General features: G+C 38.7%; 1 protein-coding gene across 1 annotated transcript in view; it reads right to left on the reverse strand.

Moving 5' to 3' along the window:
- Nucleotides 1-23,965, reverse strand: part of USH2A (usherin) — a 593,484-nt gene that overhangs the window by 282,621 nt on the left and 286,898 nt on the right. The window contains exons 32-35 of the mRNA XM_075863335.1: nt 17,237-17,396; nt 15,543-15,708; nt 11,638-11,785; nt 4,086-4,237 (exon numbers count right to left, since the gene is read on the reverse strand). Of these exons, the coding sequence (XP_075719450.1) occupies nt 4,086-4,237; nt 11,638-11,785; nt 15,543-15,708; nt 17,237-17,396 (626 nt within the window). The remainder of the gene's footprint in view (nt 1-4,085; nt 4,238-11,637; nt 11,786-15,542; nt 15,709-17,236; nt 17,397-23,965) is intronic.

Consider the following 23,965-nt stretch of genomic DNA (forward strand, 5'->3'; position numbering starts at 1 on the left):
GGAAGTGCATAGCCAGATACGTGCTCTTCAATGTAAGAAATGCTCCCAGGGGGAAAATAATAGTGAGAGCCATTCCTTGCAGTCACTCTCCACTTTGACTTACAGCAGGGGACTCCCCTCTATGACATCCAAATGGCCTTATAGGCACACAACCCTTTTAAGCTATTAACGACCTGGCCTGTTTGGACCTTAGCTACCAAAACATGTTATTCATTTTTTCAACCACACATTCTGAGAGTCGTAATTTTTTTTTTTATCGATGTAGATGTATGAGGGATAAAATTTGGGGGACAAGGTGGCACCATTTTGGGATACATCTAGTTGAAAAATTTTTCTTTTTTTTTACGCCATGCATCATGCACTATATGTAATAAGTATCTTTATTCTATGGGTCAATACGATTACAGCAGTACCTAAAATGTATATATATTTTTTTTAGAGGTAACCATTTTTGAAAAATAAATAAAAATTTATTTAATGAAAAAAGGGTTCACTTTAATAAATCTTTTTGGAGGGGGTACTTTTTACATTTTTTATTAAACTTTCTTAAAATCAATTTGTCAATTTTTATGGTCCTAAATAATATTCCAAAGCAATATTTCCATTCAGTGTATCACTGAATGGCAACCTGTTAGGCCATGCCCCTGGAATGTTAGAATAGTTTGCTGTATTTAGCTTATTCTCATGGCCTGATATGCCAGTGAAAAAGAATTTCTCTTCTTCTACTTGAGTGATGCAGTCACAACCTCAACACCAATCCCTCCTAAGTAACCCTCCTAAAAGAGTAGATTTAAAGGGATTTGTACGGGCTCATAGACTTTCTATTGAGCTCGTACACCAATTGCTCGACCCGACTGCTTCTGCAGCTTCGTTTTAGCGATAGGTGGGGGTCTCAGAGCTCTGACCCTCCCCAATTCAAAACTTCTGACATGTCACTATGACATATCAGAAGTTTTTTGAAAGTTTAGTTGCTCTTTTAAACCACTGATAACAAACTTGTGGGCCCAACGTAGACTCCAGTATGCCAAAGCTTGATAGGCGGGATGGCATGATGAAGAAAACCAAGAACCACTCATTAACAGCTCCGCATACAGGCCTGGCATTTCTGTCCTTTTTGGAAACCATAGCCCCTGAGCAATGCCAAGTAATAAGAGTATGTATCCTTAGAATAAGTCATTAATGATTGGTAAGGGTCCAATCCTGCCGATTAGCCGAAGGAAGACGCCCCAGTGCTCCAGCGTCTCCTTGTTTACACAGGCATAAGTGAATGGGACTAAGCTGCAGTACCAGGCACAGGCCGCCATACAGACGAGCAGCTATGCAAGTTCAAGCAATAAGGGGGCCAACTTTATGACAGCGGTGTGACCTCTTTATTATGCTGTTTTACCGGGTCCCGGAAAGGATAGGCCCTCAATGTTAGACTCCTAGAAAACCCCTTTAATGAGTCTGGATGTAATTCTTATTAAGGTGGAGGTTTGTTATTCAGATTCATACCCCATCCAATTCATCCTTGAGCACTCAAAGTACTAAATACACATAATACAGACAATAAGACAAATCAGCAGTAGCAGGTAACCTGCTTGGTGACAGTTTCTAGGAAGCAACAGGAGATTTTTTTTTATATTCTACAAAGTAAAAACAAACTAAAAAGTTAATGGAAAAAGAGGGAATAAATATATTCTGTCATCACCAATGTTAATCGAAGTCAGAGTTTAACTATATATATATATATTTATATTATACAGCTATAACAGACACTACACATTTTTTTTTTTCTTCCAGTCCGGAACATTTTTCTGACATTTATCTCATTTCCATTTTTTAAACCTACTTTTTTCTTAAAAAAAAAAAAATCTAAAAAAAAATCTTCTAACATACTTGAAGTTAAAAATGAAGACACTGATCTGGCAATGGGCCAGGCAAGCTTTTAAGAGTAAATATTCATCAAAGTAGTTGAAGCTATAAAATGTTTAATGGTAATAAACTGTGCATTTCTGTTCGACCATAGAGGCTGTGGGAAAAGTTGGAACCAATTCAAACAGTAAAACGGAACCTTCTAAGTAGACACAATTAGGATTTAGAATTTTCTTTCAGATTTCTATGTGTTCCATGCAGCTTATGACCAGAAAACATGACAGTAACCATTTCCTCACCCATAATCTACCAGAAAGAGAAACATCAGAAGATGAATAAAACACCTCCGTCTTAGGACTGGCTTATATTTGTCCGGTGGTCAGGCTGAAAAACAATGGTGGCACTGTAGGATGCAATTAGTAGAAAGTAGGGTCATAACTAAAGAGGGTCGATAAGTTGCAATATCACCTGGGCCCTGGCGCCTGAGGGGGTCCAATGACCCCCTATGCCACATATTATAGATCACATGTTACAATTGAGAGGGCACAATTATGGATTTTGCATTAAGGCGCAGGAGGAGTGGTCAATCAGATCAGGCTTTCTATATAAAACTTGGAGGGAAACTGATTGCACAATTGATTTCATTGTTATCAATGGGGTCAATTGTGCCCTTTTTCATAAAGTGTCTGCCAGAAGACTGGATGTCTTTTAAAACCACCAGTCCTGCCTGAAGGAACATTGCATGCCAACCTAGCCCACAAAACCTGAAAAATCACCGATGACGCCATAGCTTCCACAGCTTTCACCCGAATTTGGGAGAAATTTACTCTAGTGACATGGGACTGATTTGTGTCATCTCCATGTCACAATACATGGAGTGGTCTGTCACTGTGGCAGCCTGATCTGGATATGGACCATGCATGGTCATCAAATGGAGGATGTGAATTTATATTCATTGGAATGGAAGGTTTTAGGGGGTCTCTGCCACATCAGAAAACAACAGTATTATAATGCAATGGAAAGTGGACGCTATTCCACAAGATTTTGTAAAGGGGTCTACATTATGATGGGATAGACCATATTATGTCCTGTTTGTACAATGATTACACTGCAGTTAAGCCCTACGCCATACTTTTACGGTGCGAATGATTGGTACTTAACGCAAAGAACCGTAAATGTACAGCAGCAGGTGTCAGCTGTAACATACAGCTGACACCCTGCTGCAATGGCTGGAATTGGAGATAACTCTGATCCCAGCCGTTTAGCCCCTTAGATGTTGCAGTCAATAGTAACCACTGCATCTAAGAGGTTAAATAGAAGGAGGGGGATTCCTGTGTCAAACCATCAGCCCCGATGGGTTGTCATAGTCTTACAAAGGCCCGTGTGTATGCCAATTGCAGTTGCCGGTTAGGCCCTGCCATAGATTGCCTGTTGATAAGTTAACACCCCTCTGCAAAACAAAAGTATTGCAATTTATTATTAAGCTAGCATCACAAATTCAACTCCCATTGTGGAACAAAAAATAAATAAAAAAAATGTATATAAAAGTTTTAAAAGTTTATAAAATAAAAGGTAAAAAAAAAGTTTAAAGTAAAAGAAAAAGAATAATAACCATTTTTTCCCATTAAAAAATACACTTCTTGTGCAAGAATAGTGAAAGTAAAAAGTATACATATTTGATATTGTCGCATTTGTAACCACCTGTATAATAAAGTTACTTCACGGTGAACGACAAAAACAAAAAATCCCAATAAATAATGATAGAATAGCTGCTTTTACCCATTAACCCCCCATAAAATAAATAATAAAAGTTTATCAATGAGTTCAAAATAGCCCAAAATGTTACCATTCATAACTCGTCCCACAAGAAACAAGCCCCTTATAAAGCTACGTAGATAGAAAAATAAAAAAGTTATGGCTCTTGGAATATGATAATGGAAATCCTTAAGGGGTTAAAAATGAATGTGCACATATTCTGTATACATGGAGGGTGGACCCTCAGAAATATTTCCTCTGGTGGGCCCAAGGAACCCCAGTCCGACCTTGGATCTACACTTCTTATTGGGCTCATTTATATCAGACCATTAGTCCAGAACGCCTGTTAATCTGGTGCTTGCCTGACTCCATAGGTGCCAGTTTATTGGAAGTCACCAGTAACAAATATTCTAACAATTCAATATAAACTGGAGTTTTTAGGCATCCAAGAACCGGTTAACCTGCAAATGTCTTACCTTTTCACCTAAGGCACAGCCTTTTACATTACAAGCCTGGAGTCTAAAGGAGCGTTTACTCCAGGGAGCCAGGCCATCTACAAAATAACTTAGACGTGAAGAATTCTGCATTAAGATTCCATCCATGTACAGCCCATAAGATGTTATAACACCTAGAAAAATAACAGTAAAATTAAATCTTATAGTAAAGACAAAACAATAACATATCAGTATATAATAAAGGGAAGGCTAACTGCTCCTACGCGTTTTACTTCTGCTCATTAAAAACAACCTGCTCATTTCTAGTAGAGTCTTTGCTCTTTCCTTAATTCCTTGCAGTGATTGCAGAAAAATTGTCATCTTACATGACAGCAACATTACTGTGTATTTGTGCCCACTTCATGCAAGCAGCTGGATATAAAAAACATAAGACCCCGGGTGACACAGACATACATTTGGGTAAAACAATACAGGGCAATCATTCTGAAAAAATAACCATATATAAGTTAATACCGAATCGGAGGTATACAGTAGATTAAGATTTAGAAAATGTGCAATTGTAAAGATTTAGTATTTACTGTTTTCTTTTTATATTTTTTTTAGTGCTGTATACGCCAGGGAGTTTAAAAGGTAGTATAGATAGATGTATAACGTGTCAAATTTCAGATCAAGGTCTGTAGAGTCACCATGTTGGGTAAAGAAGAGTACAACTACAATAATACTGCCTCAATAGTGGCTAAATAATACCACCAAGCAGTGCCCATATATTACTGCCATACAGGGCATAAATGATAGCACTAATAGTGACATACAGTGAACACATAATACCTTGCTATGTAGTACTCAAATAATAACACTCCACACTCCCGAATGACACCACACATTTGCAGCAACATAAATGACTGCAATAAATATTACTACCGCTAGATAGTGCTTATACAGTCCTGGCCAAATTATTGAGACTGACAAATTTTGGTTTTCACAAAGTTTGCTGCTTTTGTTTTTATAGTGGCAATTTGCATTAACCCTTGATTGTTATGAAGAGTGATCAGATGAATCTTAATTAATCACAGTCATTCCTTGCCATGAAAATAACTTAATCACAAAAACCCCATTTCCACTGAATTTCAGCCCTGCCACAAAATGACTTGCTAATAAGTTCAGTGATCTTCTGGTTAGCTCAGGAGAAAGTGTTAACGAGGACAAGGCAGCTGATATCCCTCTGTCATACTGATTGAATTATAAGAGCAGATTGGATGTGTAACAGGGGGGTGGTGCTTGAAATCATAGTCTTCTTCTGTTAACCATGGTTACCTCCAAGGTAACATGCACAGTCATCATTGCTTTGCATCAAAAGGGCTTTACAGGCAAATACATTGCTGCTTGTAAAATTGTCCCTTTATTGGATCATCAGGTACTTCAAGGGGAGAAGTTCAATTGCTTTGAAGAAGGCTTCAGGGCGTCCAAGAAAGTCCAGCAAGTACCAGGACCTTCTCCTAAAAAGGATTCAGCTATGGGATCAGTTCACCAGCAGTGCAGAATTTGTTCAGGAATGGCAGCAGGCAGGTGTCAGTGCATCTGCAGTGAGGCGAAGGGTTTTGGAGGCTGGCCTGGTGTCAAGAAGGGTAGCAAAGAAGTCCCTTCTCTCCAAGAAAAACACCAAGGACAGACTGATATTCTGCAGGAAGTACAGGGATTGGACTGCAGGGGACTGGGGTAAGTCTGATGAAGCCCCTTTAAGACTGTTTGGGACATCTGGAAGAATGATTGCCAACAGTAAAACATTCATGTGTGGGGTTGATTTCAATCCAAGAGACTGGACTCACTCACAATTTTGATAAAGAACACTTCCATGAGTAAAGAATGGTATCTAAACATCCTCCAAGAGCAACTTCTCCCAACCATCCAGGAGCAATTTGATGATGAACAACGCTTTTTCCAGCATGATGGAGCACCATGTCACAAGGCAAAAGTGATAACTAGGTGGCTTGGTGAACAAAACTGTAATGATGGGGGTAAGGAAACCGACAAGTGAGCCCTAATCTACCCGCCACTCAGTCCCTGCCTACTTGCAACGACCCGCCCTAGGCGACGGGGTACAACTGGGCGACGGTCCCTACGCTCAATAAGTGCACGACAGACAAACAGACAACGGTACACAGAAGCAAGGGAAAAGGGGCAGTTGCCCACGGCAACACAGTGAGCAACAAGAGTGGTGAACGAGCCGAGTCAAACCAGGAGTGTACGAGGTACCAAACGCAGAGCAGGAGAGTAGTGAACAAGCCGAGTCAAACCAGGAGTGTACGAGGTACCAAACGCAGAGCAGGAGAGTAGTCAGTAAGCCAGGGTCAATATGAAGCAGGGTCAAATAGATCAAGAAGCTGCAGCAGGGCCAGGAAACAAAACGAGAAGAAGAATCACAAGCAAGGAGGAACAGGAAAGGCAAGTATAAATAGACAGAGGGCGGGAGCTAGCTCCGTCTTGCCAGGCTGTGATAGGCTCTCCCACTCCTAAGCCTGCCATCCTGAGTGGTGGAAGATGGAGTCAGTCTCACAGACATAGTAGCAGGTGCAGACTGATTACCTATTGGCGTAGATACAGAAGCTGTGCCTGGCAGATCCTTAACAAAAACATTGAATGTTTGGGTCCATGACCAGGAAACTCTCCAGATCTCAATCCCATTAAAAACCTGCGGTCAATCCTCAAAAAAACAGATGGACAAACAAAAACACAGAAATTGTGATAAACTCTGACACGGATTAGGTAAGAATGTGTTGCCATCAGTCAGGATTTGGCTCAGAAGCTGATATCCAGAATGCCAGGGCGAATTGCGTAAGTCTTGAAAAAGAAGGGTCAACAGTGTAAACATTGAGTCTTTGCATAAACTTAATGTATTTGTCAATAAAAGTTTAAAAACCTATAAAATGCTTATAACCGTACTTCAGTAACCATAAAAACATCTGACTAGAAGATCTAAAAACACTGAAGCAGCAAACTGTGAAAACCCAAATTTTTGTCAGTCTCAATACTTTTAGCCGGGACTGTAGTGTATTGTTCACATTCCAGACGTGCTCATTGTACATCATGAATAGGGTATTCAAATATCAACAACTAAAAGAGTGCTAGAAGGGCTCGAACTTTACTAAGTATGCTCTATTAACATTCAGTTTTTGACAACTTATCTAAAAGGATAGCCCTTTTTTCTTAGAAGGATCCCCTGACCGTAAGCACATCATACAGTGTCCGGGTGCTGAAATCCCCTGCGATCAGCTGTCACACTATTTGGGAGAACGTGGCAGCAACTATTACATTTTTCTGCAGTGCCACCACAGGACAAATGAAGCATTACATGCACAAACATACTGAATCCTCCAGAGTGAGAGGTGCTTTTTGTAGCCGTCCTCCACTATGCCTAATAGATGGAGGTCCTGAATGGGGGATCCTCTTCAATTAACTCAGATTTACCTAATAGGGTATTTGAAAAATAAGTATTCTAAATTAGACAACCCCTCTAAGGATTATCATTGATGGAAATACTGCGGCAACCTAAAAGGCTGTAGACTATAATATAAGCATGTCTTGTGGTCTTTAATTATATATAATAAACTGTATCATTATATATGTTTACACACAGAAGAAGCAATTCCGCCCAAAAAAGCATCAAATAAAATAATTATAAAGTAAAGCAATACATTTATTTGGTGCCTCGTAATCAATGCCAGCCTTGAGCTTCTGCCTAGGCGCCTCCTATAAGTACAACCCTGATTAGCGGCGCCTCCATGTGATTGCGATATAGTATATTTACTAAATTCCACTTGTTTCCATCCTGATTTTGAATGCATAGACTAGGACCCCATTATTATCCGGAGCAGCATATTTTCACAGAGCAATGATCCAGGGCTCTCGTTAACTTTCATCAAAAACACAAACCCTTTTTAGCCATTGAATAAAACAGTAATCCACACGCAGATAATTTCTCTTCCAGCAAAATGCATGTCCGTACTTCAATGTGTTTCAAGGGCACATGGGTTATATCAGTCATAGCAACCTTACAATATATTTGGGAAACTTGAACAGATTTTATTTCATAGCCTACTTTGTATGCGTATGCACATATGAATTAAGACAAGGACATACAAGATATATAGCAACCATTTCAAAGCCTCATATGCTAAAACTAAGAAAAATATCAATCTGCCTTTCACTCTCAAAATTACATTAAGTAGAACAATGAAACCGACTTCCTAAACTGTCCCTGAAAAACACATAGAACTTCAAAAACATCATAAATAATTCAATGGGGAACAATCCCTTGTCACATGTTTTTATTGGTTATTAATGAGTCAAGCCACATCACTGAAAAGTTATATAATACTCATTAAATACCTAAATAAACATACAAAAATATATATATTTTTTTTATTTATTTATGTGTAAATTAATGAAAAAAAAATACACAAGAAAAAAATCATGACAATGGTAAATATGAATCCATAGGTTAATATTTTATCTTGGTATACATCTATTTACACAGGTTTTATTTCTTTTTATTCAGTTAATTTAACTTTTACTCTTAAAGGGAACCAGTTACATTGAAAATGTCGTGCAATCTGCAGGTAGCATGTTATAGAGCAGGAGGAGCTGAGCAGATTATTGTATAATTGTGTTAGAAAAGGTTTAGTACAACTTTAAATTTATTCAGTTAAACCTCCTCTCATTCTTTGCTTAGTAGTCCAGTGGGCGGTCCTAATCAGTCATTGACAGCCTTTCCTGTAGGAGTATGAACTGAGATAGCTGTCAATCACTGAATAGGACCGCCCACTGGACTCCTAAGCCCAGAATGAGCAGAGGTTCAAATTAATAAAATGACAAGTTATACTGAATCTTTTGCTCCAAAAATATAAATCAATCTGCTCAGCTCCTCCTGCTCCATATCATGTTGACAGGTTCTCTTTAATTATATTTAAAAAAAAAAAATATTAAAAATGTATTGCATTTTAAATAAATTAGATTTGAATCACATAACATTTAAAAAAAATATAAAAATGTAAAATTCAAAAACTGTAAAACGTTAAACTGAGAAAATACAGCACCCAAATGTTAGCTGTGGGTTTAAGATTATTAATTTGTTTATACAAAATTCCTTTTTATATAATGTGTTTTATGGATGTTTTAGAGCCATTTTTTAAAGTGCATTTTTTGTGCATTCTTTCTACTGTATTTTAAAAATGCAAAAGGAAAAACCCTGTGTGAACAAGACCCTGAGGTCCAGACCTAGAGGAATTTTTTTTGCATGCAGATTTAGTTGTTGAATTTGCAGCGGATTTGCAGCAAATTTAACCGTTCTGCAATGAAAACCCAAGGCAAAAGAATTGACATACACATGTATTGTACTGTAAATTGTTGCCGATTTTCATAATCTATACCCAAAAATTGCAACGGCACCTTAACGTACCCTTAGGATATATGCACATATTTTTGCGGCATTTTTTTTTTTACTATTTTTATGTAATTTTATTATTTTCATGTATCTTTTTTTTCTTTTTTACTATTTTCATGTCATTTAAAAAAAATGGCAAAAAATGGAAATGCCGTTAAAAAGCCACTTGTTTCACTTATTCTACTGAATAAGCTGTGCAATAAAACAAAAAAGTTCAATATAATGATGTCTTTCCACAATTATAATTCATTTTACAAAAATAATGTAATATACAATTTTTTTTATGATCATATGTTTTTAATCTGAAGCTGTTGTGACTCGAGCTTGTCACTGCTGCATTATTTAAGATAAATGTTAAGCTTCTTGCAAATGGATTTTGTCACACTTTGCTCCTTAGAGACGCTGTCTTCAAAGAACATGGGCGTTTTTCTGCTCAATGCTTATTGCTACATAAGAAAAGATTTACGGCTAAACTCACTACATTTAATTTTGTTAAGCAGAATAAATCTTATTTTTGATAAATTTTTATAAAGAACTACTTTGGATGGAAAAATTCACAGTAATAAAAATAAAAAAAAGTGATAAAATAAAAAAAATAAGAGACAATTTTAGGCCCTGTTCACACTGAGTTTATTTTTGACACACGTAAAACGCGCCAAAGAACTGATGAAAACGCCTTCCATTGATGGCGGAGGCGGTTTTTTTGCCGGCTCGCGGGAAAAAGAAGCAACATGCCCCTATCTTCGGGCGTTTACATCTCTGACCTCCCATTGACATCAATGGGAGGCGGAGAAAGCGTTTTTCACAGCGTTTTTGCCCGCGGCGCTTAATGGGCGCAGGTAAAAAATGCAGCGAAAAACGCGGCAAACTGCGTGCAGGCAGAGCAAAATATGCCTCAAAATTCCAGACGGATTTTTGAGGCAGAATTTTCTGCCTGTAAAAAACTTAGTGTGAACAGGGCCTTAAACTTCCCTTGTTCACAATAACAAATATTTACTCCTGGGGAGCTTATATTTTTTAACGTCCATGAATTTTGGCCTTGTTCAAAAATGGCTTCCTAAATATTGTATTGAATTAGAACTCCACTATATTACTGATCTGTGTTGGATCTATTATACTACCGTAGACTACTATGGGCCCATACTGTACCAGCAAGTGCCTCCGATTTTATATAAAGAAAAAATAATAGTGGCATGCAGCATCACACACACCGTATTACGTAGGTATTTTCGCCTAGTAGTATTGTTTATATGGGAGAATTCAGTTCTTCATGGGGGCACCATAGTGTGGCATGTCTGGCCTCTATAGGTCCATAATATGAAATTGCAGGGACTCCGTGTGCTGCCGTACAAGGTCCATGCATGAGGCTTTGCTGTGTACATGGACCCTAAGGCTTTATGCACAAGACTGTATTAAAAATTCAGTCTCATATGGCACCGTCTACAGATGGGCAAACCATTCCATGTGGTACCATATTTGTTCAATTTTAGTTCCGTATGAGTTAAATATGGGTTGCGTATAAAAACAGACAAAGCTGTTTTTGAAATTGCTAAATCTGTATTTTGACGCACAAAAGGAGTTTTTTTTGCGTACACACGGATCTGATTTTTAGTCTTCATTGACTTCTAGAAGGGAGTGTTGGCATCCATACAGCATCTGATCGATCTTGCCCCAATTTTTTTACATGCGTTGGCACAGAGACTGCATATAAACAAACTTCCATGCAAAAATACAGGGTCCGTATACTGAGCCCTCAATAGGGTAACATTAGCAATGAAACTGATTGAATCTGTTATACAGTTACTTGCATGAGGCCTTATGGCGTTTTTACATGGGCCAATGATTGGACAAATGTATCATCATTTCCCTGTGTAAACAGGGCAACAATCAGCCAATGAATGAGCAAACTCTCATTCATTGGCTGATCAGATGATCGTTGATGCTTGCGAATGGAGCGAAGGTGTTGTATTGTCGATCAGTACTCCTTTTTTTCAGCCAGTATCGGGCCTCATAAAAGTAACTTTATACTGGTTCTTGAAGAAGTGGGACACTCTACATAAAGTGGCTGAGTTAGTCATTGGCAATAAACATTCATTGGTATAATCTTTTCTGCTTATCGAGATGTCGTCTTACCATTTGGATGTTGTGGTTTTAACCAGGAAATATTAAAAGATCCAGGAGAATGTGACTGGATACTCAGAGTTCCAATGCCTTCTGGTAGACTTTCTACTGTGGAAGCCTCAGTGATGTCACTCTCTGTACATCCTCCCCCGGAACAAGCCTGGAAATGAAAGACGAATACTTTAAAAGGTTACCTAAACAACAAAAAAACCATCAAAAATAATAGTGGCACACTGGTCAACCATTCCGGTCAACACCACCCACTGCTTCGGGTCTTATGATCATAGGGCGCACAAGGCCCATATACCAGGCAGTGGATGTACATGAAATATCACCCGCCAGTCAATTTTATTACATCCATTGCTAGAGTATGTAGCCCCACTACTGGCACCATTGATATGGCAGCTATAGTGTTTTTTTGCTATTTCTAGCGCTTCTTTTTGTGCAACCTCTCTAAGTGACTTATGACTTCTGTGACCCTTTGATCTCATTTTTTTCTCATCACTTGTGTCGTGAAGCATCCATGGAGGGTTAAATATTATTGGTCTGGACCTGACTTCGCCCTCATTTTATGATTTGGTGCCTCATCATCCTGCCGATCCCCACTTTTTGTTTGATAACCACTTACTTCTTTGCCTGCCAATTCCAGTACTACATGCCTCTTCATTTGAAGAACCAGCCTGGGCAATGACAAGACTTTATCTATTGCTACGCGCAACTTATTGGTCCAGTGATTTGACACTTTTACTCTGGTACAAAGCTATTGGCCCACATTATTTTGCTTACACCTGATTTGTCGGAAATTGCACAGGTTAAAAAGATGCATCCAAAATTGAGCCAAATTTGTGCAAAAATGTGCAATATGAGTTCTCTTATTCCAAAAAGGAAAAAGCAGGCGATAAAAGTGGGCATGGTCAAGCGGTTATTGTTCTTTAAGACCCATTTATGAAAAGAAGACGGTTAAAAAAGGCAAAGTTAGTGGCGCAATAGTATGGCTGCTCATAGCAGGTGTAAAAAGAAAGTTAAAGAGCCAGCAATTTTTTTTAATGTACCAGTTTTATTAAGAGGCCTTTTAATAAATTCGGTGTGATTTTAGCAAACTACCCTCTCTAATTTCATTAAGACAAAATACAACATTAATAATATACAGGGTGGGCCATTTATATGGATACACCTAAATAAAATGGGAATGGTTGGTGATATTAACTTCCTGTTTGTGGCACATTAGTATATGGGAGGGGGGAAACTTTTCAAGCTGGGTGTTGACCATGGCGGCCATTTTGTATCCAACTTTAGTTTTTTCAATGGGAAGAGGGTCATGTGACACATCAAACTTATCGAGAATTTCACAAGAAAAACAATGGTGTGCTTGGTTTTAATGTTACTTTATTCTTTCATGAGTTATTTACAAGTTTCTGACCACTTATAAAAACTAAAGTTGGATACAAAATGGCCAACTTCAAAATGGCCGCCATGGTCAACACCCAGCTTGAAAAGTTTCCCCCCTCCCATATACTAATGTGCCACAAACAGGAAGTTAATATCACCAACCATTCCCATTTTATTTAGGTGTATCCATATAAATGGCCCACCCTGTATGTGGGCCATTGAGTTTTCATGGACGTTTTCCGTATATGCTGCCCATTCACATGAAAGGGCAACCATTAAAAACAAGACTGGACCAAATCTGACAGAGCTGCTTTTTCTTAGTGGCTCTCCGAGTGGTGGACCCTCCATATGCCCTTTAATACAGTAGCCGGAAAACAGCGACGGTTCTTCATATTCCTTTTTGCCTAATTACTAGCGAAGGCAGCACTTGTATATTATAGATAAAAGATTTATTCTATGTCGTAACCTTGAGGTTTTTTGTCCTCACAAAACAAAAATATGAAAGATTTTTTAAATCGTTAAAATAGGATTCCAAAATTTTTAGATATTTTTTTTTCTACATGTTTTTTTATTGCATTTTATTTTAGAGATCTTTTAATATATATCACCTTAACAACTTATCTTGTTCATTCCTATACATCCCACTTTGGAAGTTGCCTCGCTGAATCAAGACATTGCTATGATCTTTAAATGACCCCACTGCATTTAAATTAATGAATGTAAACCAGGAGCTATCCAATATATTTTTAGACACAGACATAAGGTAAAATGCTAGATTGATTCATATTAAATCTTACCTTTGCAATCTCCAGATTAGGCACAAAGGATATGCAGATCATCTTGTGCACTGTATTGAATAATTTTTTTGCCTAATTTTTAATTGCCAGCAACAGTATTTTACAATTTAATGCTCAAATAATAATGGAGAATATATTTAGAAAATCCAAGTGCATACGGAGCAGGATAAATGTATGCATACTATCCACATCAATGTAAATTTATTCATAATCAAGGGCGGAATATTTCATATGGTATTCATCAAAACAAATATCCATATATAGAATTTTAAGTTAAGTAAAAAGTCTGAACAAAATAGGTAAACTTGGGCGCATTTGTTAAACTGATCAGCGCTGTGATAAAAGCTTAATATGTAAAAAGAAATTATATAAAATAAATCGAGAAAAAAGATTAAAAAAAATAGCAATAAAACATAATAAATGAAGGAGAAATTTTTGAAAGGATATCGGTCACAAAGCAGCCCATTATATGTTATTTAGTGTGATGCTATCGGTTACACTTTTCAGAAGAACCAAGGGGCAAATATTTCCATGGGCCTCATGCTAATAGAAGAGCCTGGTCCTTCTTGACAAATAAGAAGTGTCCGGAAGGATAATGTGCCAGCAGCTATTAGCTGCAAAAAAATTATTACACAGGTTGTCTGGTTTAGAAAAATAAATTTTAGATATCATAGTAGGGCATTCATGTATTCCCATCTTTTCTCATCTACGGAATATCTACAGCATATACTATACATTAAAACAAAATGAGGGTCCCAGCTTGCTTAGTTGATTCCGTAGAGATCAATAGAGGAAGCCGCTCAGCCACCTCTCCATTCATTCCCCGCCTGAATGCGGCGGCCAATGGTGGTCCCACTGGGCAGTGTGACCCAAATTCTCGGAAAAGGCGTGGGTCGCAGAGCTGAGACCTACATCTGTCAGACATTTATAGTATCCATATATGTCTAAGATGGAAATAACCTTTTAATAGAGGGGAGTCCCACATTCAGGACCTATATTTATTAGCTAGGGAAGAGCGTGTCTACATAGAGTATCCAACACAATCGTGTATACGTTGATCGTGACGAGTCCAGTTGCTGAAACCCCCAGCAAACAGCTGGCAGCGCTGGGAAACGTTGCAGCTGGTCACTCATTTCTCCCTGTAGCGGTTGTGGTATTATATAAACATGGATGAATGATTGATGGGCGATCATGCATATACATGGCTGGGCCAAGTATGTCAGAGCAGGAGTCAGCGTTGGACTAGGGTTCCTTGGGTCCACCAGAGGGGATAATTCTGGGTGCCCACCCTCCATCTATATAGAACATGTACATGTCCACTTTTAATTTTATCATAATCCTTGTTGTTATCAATGTACACAGGACATCGCATCATAAGGTCTAATAGGTAATTTGTGAATTATCCCAAAGGAAATAGACCCTAGTGGTAAGTGATTGGCTCCAAAGTCTTCTGCTGGACCTTTAGGGCCATTTTTGTGTCAGAGCCTGGGCCCACCGAAGGATTCTCTGGTGGGCCAGACCGACCCTGACAGGAGCTACCAACTCTTAACCGTTCTCTGCTCAGACTCTTGGGGTGTCCAAGGAGATCTGCGTAAATAGTCTCCATGTTTGTTAAGCAGGAGGTGGTAGACAAGGGGTCCATAGTGACTCTATTTTCCAAGGGCCCAAATACTCCTGGAACTAGCCCCAGCTTTAATCCTTCACCTTTATGTTTTAATCACAAATACTTACACTCAGTTTTATGAAGTAATTAGTTCCTGGTGTCAATCCCTGGATGGTGTAATCTAGGAACAGCTCTGTACAGTTATAGATGGTGTTCCAGCCGGTAGAGTTACTCTCCGAAATATGTAGCATATAGCGCTCAAGTATTCCATTAACCATGTCCGGCTCTTCCCACCTAGAAAAAGTTAATTGTGAGATTAACATAAGTATAACCTAATATAATATAATATAATATAAATGTTAGCATTAAGATTAGGACAGGGCTACTGTATATGAATACTGTATTTTTGATTATGCAGAATCGGTTACCAGATCTATTGACATTACAGGTTCAAGAACTATAGGATCAGGGCGCAATGTTATCCGATCCAAGAAGGGTCACAGAGCACCACCTGAATGACAGCTGTAGAACCACAGATACCAGGAGTACCGTTATCCGAAATTATGGCCACGGTGTGGAGTAGTGCCAACCATAAATTTTCTCATGGTTTGATCACACAATCCTCCTCCTTGCAGAAATAGTTAGTGTAACTAAACGTTCAGCAAACATCTGACTTGTCATAGTGACATCAGAAGTTTTGATTGGTTGGGGTCCGAGCACTGAGACCCCCACCAATTGCTAAAACGAAGCTGCAGAAGTGCTCGTGTGAGTGCTCAGCCACTTAGTTTCTGTTCGGCTTTTTCCGGAAATCTATGAAGCGGTGTATGGGCTCAATAGAACGTCTACGAGCCCGTACACTACTACACCGGCTTTCCGGAAAAAGCCAAACAGAAACAAAAGCAGCTCAGCGCTCACACGAGCCCTTCTGCCACTTCGTTTTAGCGATTAGTGGGGGTCTCAGTGCTCGAACCCCCACCAATCAAAACTTCTGACATGTCACTATGACATGTCAGAAGTTAGTCGAACATTTAGTTACCCTTTAAGAGTGCTATTGACAAGGTATTGAGGCTCGGGCTTATTGCTTGGGGCTAATGGCATCCACTATTCCACTATCTCAGTTTTCTTAGCATCGAACAGATTCCCATATCTACAGAGGGCGGTCATGATATTAAAAAATCTAAATAAAAACAAAAGTATTAAAGTGAAACAAAGGTCAAGATGGTGTTACATCTATTATGATGGTGGGGAAAGAGTGATATTTGCTGCATGATGCCCAGTGAAGCTTAAGTCCACGGCGTCCCCTCTTTTAAACAGAAAGTTTAAGGGACTGTTTTAATTTTTATCGACTTCTGTAGGGTTGGACTGTTGCTGATGTCTACTGCAACTGATGGGGTTCTTCTGCATCACCGACTTATTACATCCCACAGATTGCTTTGCGTCAACACCTCAGAAGTTGTCTTGATCCTCTAGCCTTACGGTGGCCATACACTTTCGATTATTGTCGGCCAAATCTGTCGATTTCTACATGATCGACCAACCATCTAATGTGTATGGGGGCCTCCCAACACACCCTTGACATCTACTTGGTCAGTTGGGTTTCAAGATTCCCGATCCTCTAGTTTTCAAGAGAGATAAGTCGCCGCCAGAGGTATGTGGCAGCAGCTTAGTCCCCTCTCCCCATTCAGGATACATGCATGGTGGCCGAGCTGAGCCGGCATGAGTATGCAGGGATCGGGAGGAGTAGCTTTCAGCCAAACAAGCATGCGGAGGACAGCTTATCTAAGGTGCATGGCTAATCTTGGTAGAAACAATGAATACATACTGGACATGGATCTTTGTAGTATCCAAGACCCTTAGCAATGGTGGAGCGACGTATTCGGGAGGCAGTTGTGCAGTAGTCAAGGTGACTCGGGAACTGTTTGTACAGCCGACCATTGTGCATGCAGACAATAGAAACAGGTGCGTGGTGAAAGCTGCTAATCCTGGAAAACAAATGAAATAAGAGGTCATGTCATAATAAGAAAATAATGACAAAGTTTCTAAATTATATGGGATCACCTCTTCACCTTTTAAAGTATTTCATCGCCTCTCATCTAAGGCCATTGGGATTATCAGAAGCTTTGCTCCCTTTTTACAATTGTTATCATCTCTGCCTAGGAGGGTGATGTACAGTACTGCAGATAAGAGATGTTTGTATTTCTTAATGATGATGAGATGTGAAGATATTGCACTCGGTACGTCAAGAAATCAAAACTTAAAGGGCCACTAAACTTAAGAACATTACTAAAGAAGTCAGGGATTTATACCGGTACAACATGAATTTTACATCTAGTTATAGACCCGCTCTGATATCCATTATACTGTAAAGATCTTTATGCAAAAACCAGTAATACATGTGAACATAAGAATTTTTTTTATATACATGTAATGACGTGGGTGGGGAGACAGACAAGTGAGCCCTAATCTACCCGCCACTCAGTCCCTGCCTACTTGCAACGACCCGCCCTAGGCGACGGGGTACAACTGGGCGGCGGTCCCTACGCTCAATAAGTGCACGACAGACAAACAGACAAGGGTACACAGAGCTAGGGGGAGAAAGGGGCAGTTGCCCACGGCAACACCGTGAGAAACAAGAGAAGTGAACAAGCCGAGTCAAACCAGGAGAGTACGAGGTACCAAACAAAGAGCAGGAGAGTAGTCAGTAAGCCAGGGTCAATATGAAGCAGGGACAATGGTACAAGAAGCTGCAGCAGGGCCAGGAAACCAAACTAGAAGAATCACAAGCAAAGGAGGAACAGGAAAGGCAGGTATAAATAGACAGAGGGCGGGAGCTAGCTCCGTCTGGCCAGGCTGTGATAGGTTCTCCCACTCCTAAGCCTGCCACCCTGAGTGGTAGAAGATGGAGTCAGTCTCACAGACATAGAAGCAGGTGCAAACTGATTATCTATGGGCGTTAACCCCGAAGCTGTGCCTGGCATATCCTTTACAATACATCTTATTATTGGAACATGGCAACTTCATCACCTTCCAGCAGACTGCACCTTTCCCTGCTTGCGAGCTCACCATAAATGTTCAAAAACTGCCTAAGTAACAATCAGAGGAGGGGGATGCAGCTGCAGAATCTCCCTCCTTCTTTAAAGAAGACCTGTCACCTCTCCTGACTTGTCTGTTTTAGTAAATAATTGTATTTCCCACAATTCTGGAGAATCTTTTTTTAGAAATCTGCATCATGCCATTTCTCTGTTATTCCTCCTGGAAATGAATGAATCAGCTGGTATTATCATTCCATTCACCTGGCCAATAGAGAGTGTCCTTACACAGTCTGTCATTGTCAACATTGATTGGACAGTGTCAGAATTTGTAGGGACATGCTCCATTGACAAGGGGAGTTGTAATACCCAGTAGTTAATGTATTTACGAATTTCCGGTAGGAATAAACAGAGGAATGGCATAATGCAGAGTTCTAAGAAAAGAGGTTTCAGAGTTTATCTTTCACAGGGAATACAAGTATTTACTAAAACAGACATGTCAAGAGAGCAGATAGGTCATGAAACAGCATGAGGGGGAGAAGGGAGAAGGAAAAACAGGGGGAGACATTTGATTGGCTCAGAACACATAGCTCAAAATTTAAACCAGGAAGAGCCCACCCACTCAAGTGAATGGGGCTGAGCCCCAATACCAGACTTAGCCTGTGGCGCCGTTTCTAAAAAAAACAAAAAAGATTTTCTTATTCAATTCTTGAACAACCATTTTAATTAGTAGGTTTGATCATCACAGATATGAGGTATTCATCCTTAGAAATTTGAACATTTAGTTACCCTTTTTTGACATGTCATAGTGACAAGTCAGAAGTTTTGATTGGTAGTGGGTCCGAGTACCGAGTCCCCCACCGATCACTAAAACGAATCGGCAGAAGTGCTCATGTGGGTGCTCAGTCGCTTCGTTTCTGTTCAGCTTTTTCTGGAAATAAAAGTATCGGAGTACGGGCTCAATAGGAAGTCTATGAGCCCGTACTCCGATACATCGGCTTTCCGGAAAAAGCCGAACAGACAGGAAGCGGCTGGGAACTCACACGAGCACGTTTGCCGCTTCGTTTTAGCGATCGGTGGAAGACTCAGTGCTCTGATCCCCACCAATCAAAACTTCTGACATGTCAGAAGTTTGTTGAACATTTAGTTACCCTTTAAAGTTTTCTCTGATCTAAACGAAGAGCCGATATTCGTGGCTTTATGGAGTTAAGTCTTTCCTTTATTGTTAGGAATAAATGTAAACCGGTAAACATTAGTTCTGTAGAGACGCGCTGTTGGAAAAGTCCAATTATTTAGCTTCAGTAAGGGATTACTAGTATGATATATGCTGAGCATGTGGCGAAAATGAACAATCATTATTTTATTAAAACAATGGCGTGTATGGAGGCAGATAAGAGGCACATTACTTATTAAATCCCCACTTTAATATTTAACACCAAAATAACAAGCATAGAGCTAACCTTGAAAAGATTGAACGAATGCTAATTTTTAAAGAAAAATAATTCACTAAATGATAAAATGTTTAATTATGTCAAGTAAAAAATGAATCTCCCAATCCGAAGCCATTGTACCAGAAGTCAAAGAGCATGAGATGCTGGGTAAAAACCACTAATGGTAAACCTTATAGTGCCCATAGGGGTCACACAGCTTCCAGTATAGCCCAAAAGCCTATAAATCTACATTGTTGTGGTCAGTTAAATTGCTCCTTGCTCCCGTTGTCCAATCGATCTATATTGGTGTCAGTATTCACTGACACTGTAGTTCTGGAATTTTATTCATGAACCAGGAGATGAGCAAAGCTTTAGGGCATGCACATATAGAAAAGGTAAATGTTATTATTGTGTGAGGCAGCGATTGGCAAACAAGCATCTATGACTGTAATGTAATCTATAATCTGCAATCTTTACCCATGTAGTGGGCATGCTCAGTACAGATACTGCCATCAGCAGGAGGAGGCACTGATAGCATGAGAGTGAAGAGGAAAATAGTAGATATTATTTCATTTACAGTGGTACTCCAGGAGCTTAACATATAAAAAATGTACTATACTGTAGCATACTGTTGAAACACTTTTGTATAGCCCCCAATGTTTACACTGCTGAGCAATTCATGCTTTCAAACAGAAATTTGTGCAAAAAAAAAAAAAAGTACTGTATGGTTGTCACTATTATGGGGGCACTATGGTTGTCACTATTATGGGGGCACTGTGACTGTTAGCTTCATGGGGACAATGTGGTTTATGTTATGGGGGTAGTGAAGCTGCCACCATCATGCCTTCACTAAGGTGGTCACCATAAAGCTATGTACAGATGGCTATGTTGCAGATTTGGCTGACTCTTGATTTCTGCCACGGATTTGCAGTTTTACTCCGCTGGTCTGCACGCGGTTCAGCCACATTCAATGAGTCAACTCCGCATGCAGCTGCCCGACACAACATGTCCTCTCTTTTTTATTTACAACACAGAACTTCCAACCTATGGTGGAAAAATCTGCCCTGCATGAACTACAGCATGGATTTCTCATTGACATGCGTTCAAATTCCATCGTATGAATGAAGCCCAACGAGGGCACTGTGGCTATGGCCATTATTATAGCGGCACGGTGGATGTACCCATTATGGTGGCACTGTGATTTTCTGTTATGGGAGCACTAAGTCTATCACCATCATGGAGGATGGTATGAGGTTTCCTCTTATGGGGGCACTGAGACAGTCACCATTATTGCAGAACTGCAGCTGTCACCATTATGGGGCTACTGAGTCCATCACCGCTATGGCGGATGGTATGTTTCTCTTATGGAGGCACTGAGTCACTATTCCGGAGCTGTTGTGGTGCGCTGCTTATGGTCATCCCTCTTTCCCACCCCCCGATAGTGTAAGGTATCAGTATACATGGGTGTTTATTCCAGAACTATTCCTTCCATAGAACTAGGACTTATTTTTCCCTTGAAAGATAAAACTATTGTGAAACAAGGGGATTAATAAATCTTCCAAAAGGCTGATATTATCAGATGAGCACAGATGTGGGGTGAGGGTCACGTCTGATATCGGAAGCCGCTCTATCTAATACTTATCTAACAATTTTATATCCTTGTTAAACAAGTCACATCCCATTTCCGGCTTTTTCAGAGAATTGTAAGACAGTAACAACGTTTTCTTTCATTCGAGGTGAAGAGTAGATGAAGTCAATGTAAGGTTATGTTCCTCGCCCTAAAGCCACATACTGGAGTCAACCTCTTCTATATTATGTCATTTCTTAGTTCTTTCTGTTCCTAGGAAAGTTGGGTGACTGTCAATATGGCCGCTATTTCAGTTACCACAGATTATATCCCTAAGATTTCCACTAGTCCTAAACAGACGTTCTCTCCAGCATTGCAGCAACATCAGAGTGCGGATACATCTCTGAATCACTAGGTGGATGGACCTTTCACAGAGAGATCTATCTATCTATCTATCTATCTATCTATCTATCTATCTATCTATCTATCTATCTATCTATCTATCTATCTCATATCTATCTATCTATCTATCTATCTATCTATCTATCTATCTATCTCATATCTATCTATCTCATATCTATCTATCTATCTCATATCTATCTATCTATCTCATATCTATCTATCTCATATCTATCTATCTCATATCTATCTATCTCATATCTATCTATCTCATATCTATCTATCTCATATCTATCTATCTCATATCTATCTATCTATCTATCTATCTATCTATCTATCTATCTATCTATCTATCTATCTATCTATCTATCTATCTATCTATCTATCTCATATCTATCTATCTCATATCTATCTATCTATCTATCTCATATCTATCTATCTATCTCATATCTATCTATCTATCTATCTATCTATCTATCTATCTATCTATCTATCTATCTATCTATCTATCTATCTATCTCATATCTATCTCATATCTATCTATCTATCTATCTATCTATCTATCTATCTATCTATCTATCTATCTATCTATCTATCTATCTATCTATCTATCTATCTATCTATCTATCTCATATCTATCTCATATCTATCTCATATCTATCTATCTATCTATCTATCTATCTATCTATCTATCTATCTATCTATCTATCTATCTATCTATCTATCTATCTATCTATCTATCTATCTATCTATCTATCTATCTATCTATCTATCTATCTATCTATCTATCTCATATCTATCTATCTATCTATCTCATATCTATCTATCTATCTATCTATCTCATATCTATCTATCTATCTCATATCTATCTATCTCATATCTATCTATCTATCTCATATCTATCTATCTATCTATCTCATATCTATCTATCTATCTATCTATCTATCTATCTATCTATCTATCTATCTATCTATCTATCTATCTATCTATCTATCTATCTATCTATCTATCTCTCATATCTATCTATCTATCTATCATATCTATCTATCTCATATCTATCTCATATCTATCTCATATCTATCTCATATCTATCTCATATCTATCTCATATCTATCTCATATCTATCCATCCATCTATCTCATATCTATCTCATATCTATCCATCCATCTATCTCATATCTATCTCATATCTATCTCATATCTATCTATCTATCTCATATCTATCTATCTATCTATCTATCTCATATCTATCTATCTATCTATCTATCTATCTATCTATCTATCTATCTATCTATCTATCTATCTATCTATCTATCTATCTATCTATCTATCTCATATCTATCTATCTATCTCATAATCTCATATCTATCTATCTATCTATCTATCTATCTATCTATCTATCTATCTATCTATCTATCTATCTATCTATCTATCTATCTATCTATCTATCTATCTATCTATCTATCTATCTATCTCATAACTATTCCTTCCATAGAACTAGGACTTATTTTTCCCTTGAAAGATAAAACTATTGTGAAACAAGGGGATTAATAAATCTTCCAAAAGGCTGATATTATCAGATGAGCACAGATGTGGGGTGAGGGTCACGTCTGATATCGGAAGCCGCTCTATCTAATACTTATCTAACAATTTTATATCCTTGTTAAACAAGTCACATCCCATTTCCGGCTTTTTCAGAGAATTGTAAGACAGTGACAACGTTTTCTTTCATTCGAGGTGAAGAGTAGATGAAGTCAATGTAAGGTTATGTTCCTCGCCCTAAAGCCACATACTGGAGTCAACCTCTTCTATATTATGTCATTTCTTAGTTCTTTCTGTTCCTAGGAAAGTTGGGTGACTGTCAATATGGCCGCTATTTCAGTTACCACAGATTATATCCCTAAGATTTCCACTAGTCCTAAACAGACGTTCTCTCCAGCATTGCAGCAACATCAGAGTGCGGATACATCTGTGAATCACTAGGTGGATGGACCTTTCACAGAGAGATCTATCTATCTATCTATCTATCTATCTATCTATCTATCTATCTATCTATCTATCTATCTATCTATCTATCTATCTATCTATCTATCTATCTATCTATCTATCTATCTATCTATCTATCTC

Source organism: Rhinoderma darwinii, chromosome 4 (assembly GCF_050947455.1).
Source record: "Rhinoderma darwinii isolate aRhiDar2 chromosome 4, aRhiDar2.hap1, whole genome shotgun sequence".
In the NCBI taxonomy this organism is placed as follows: Eukaryota; Metazoa; Chordata; class Amphibia; order Anura; family Rhinodermatidae; genus Rhinoderma; species Rhinoderma darwinii.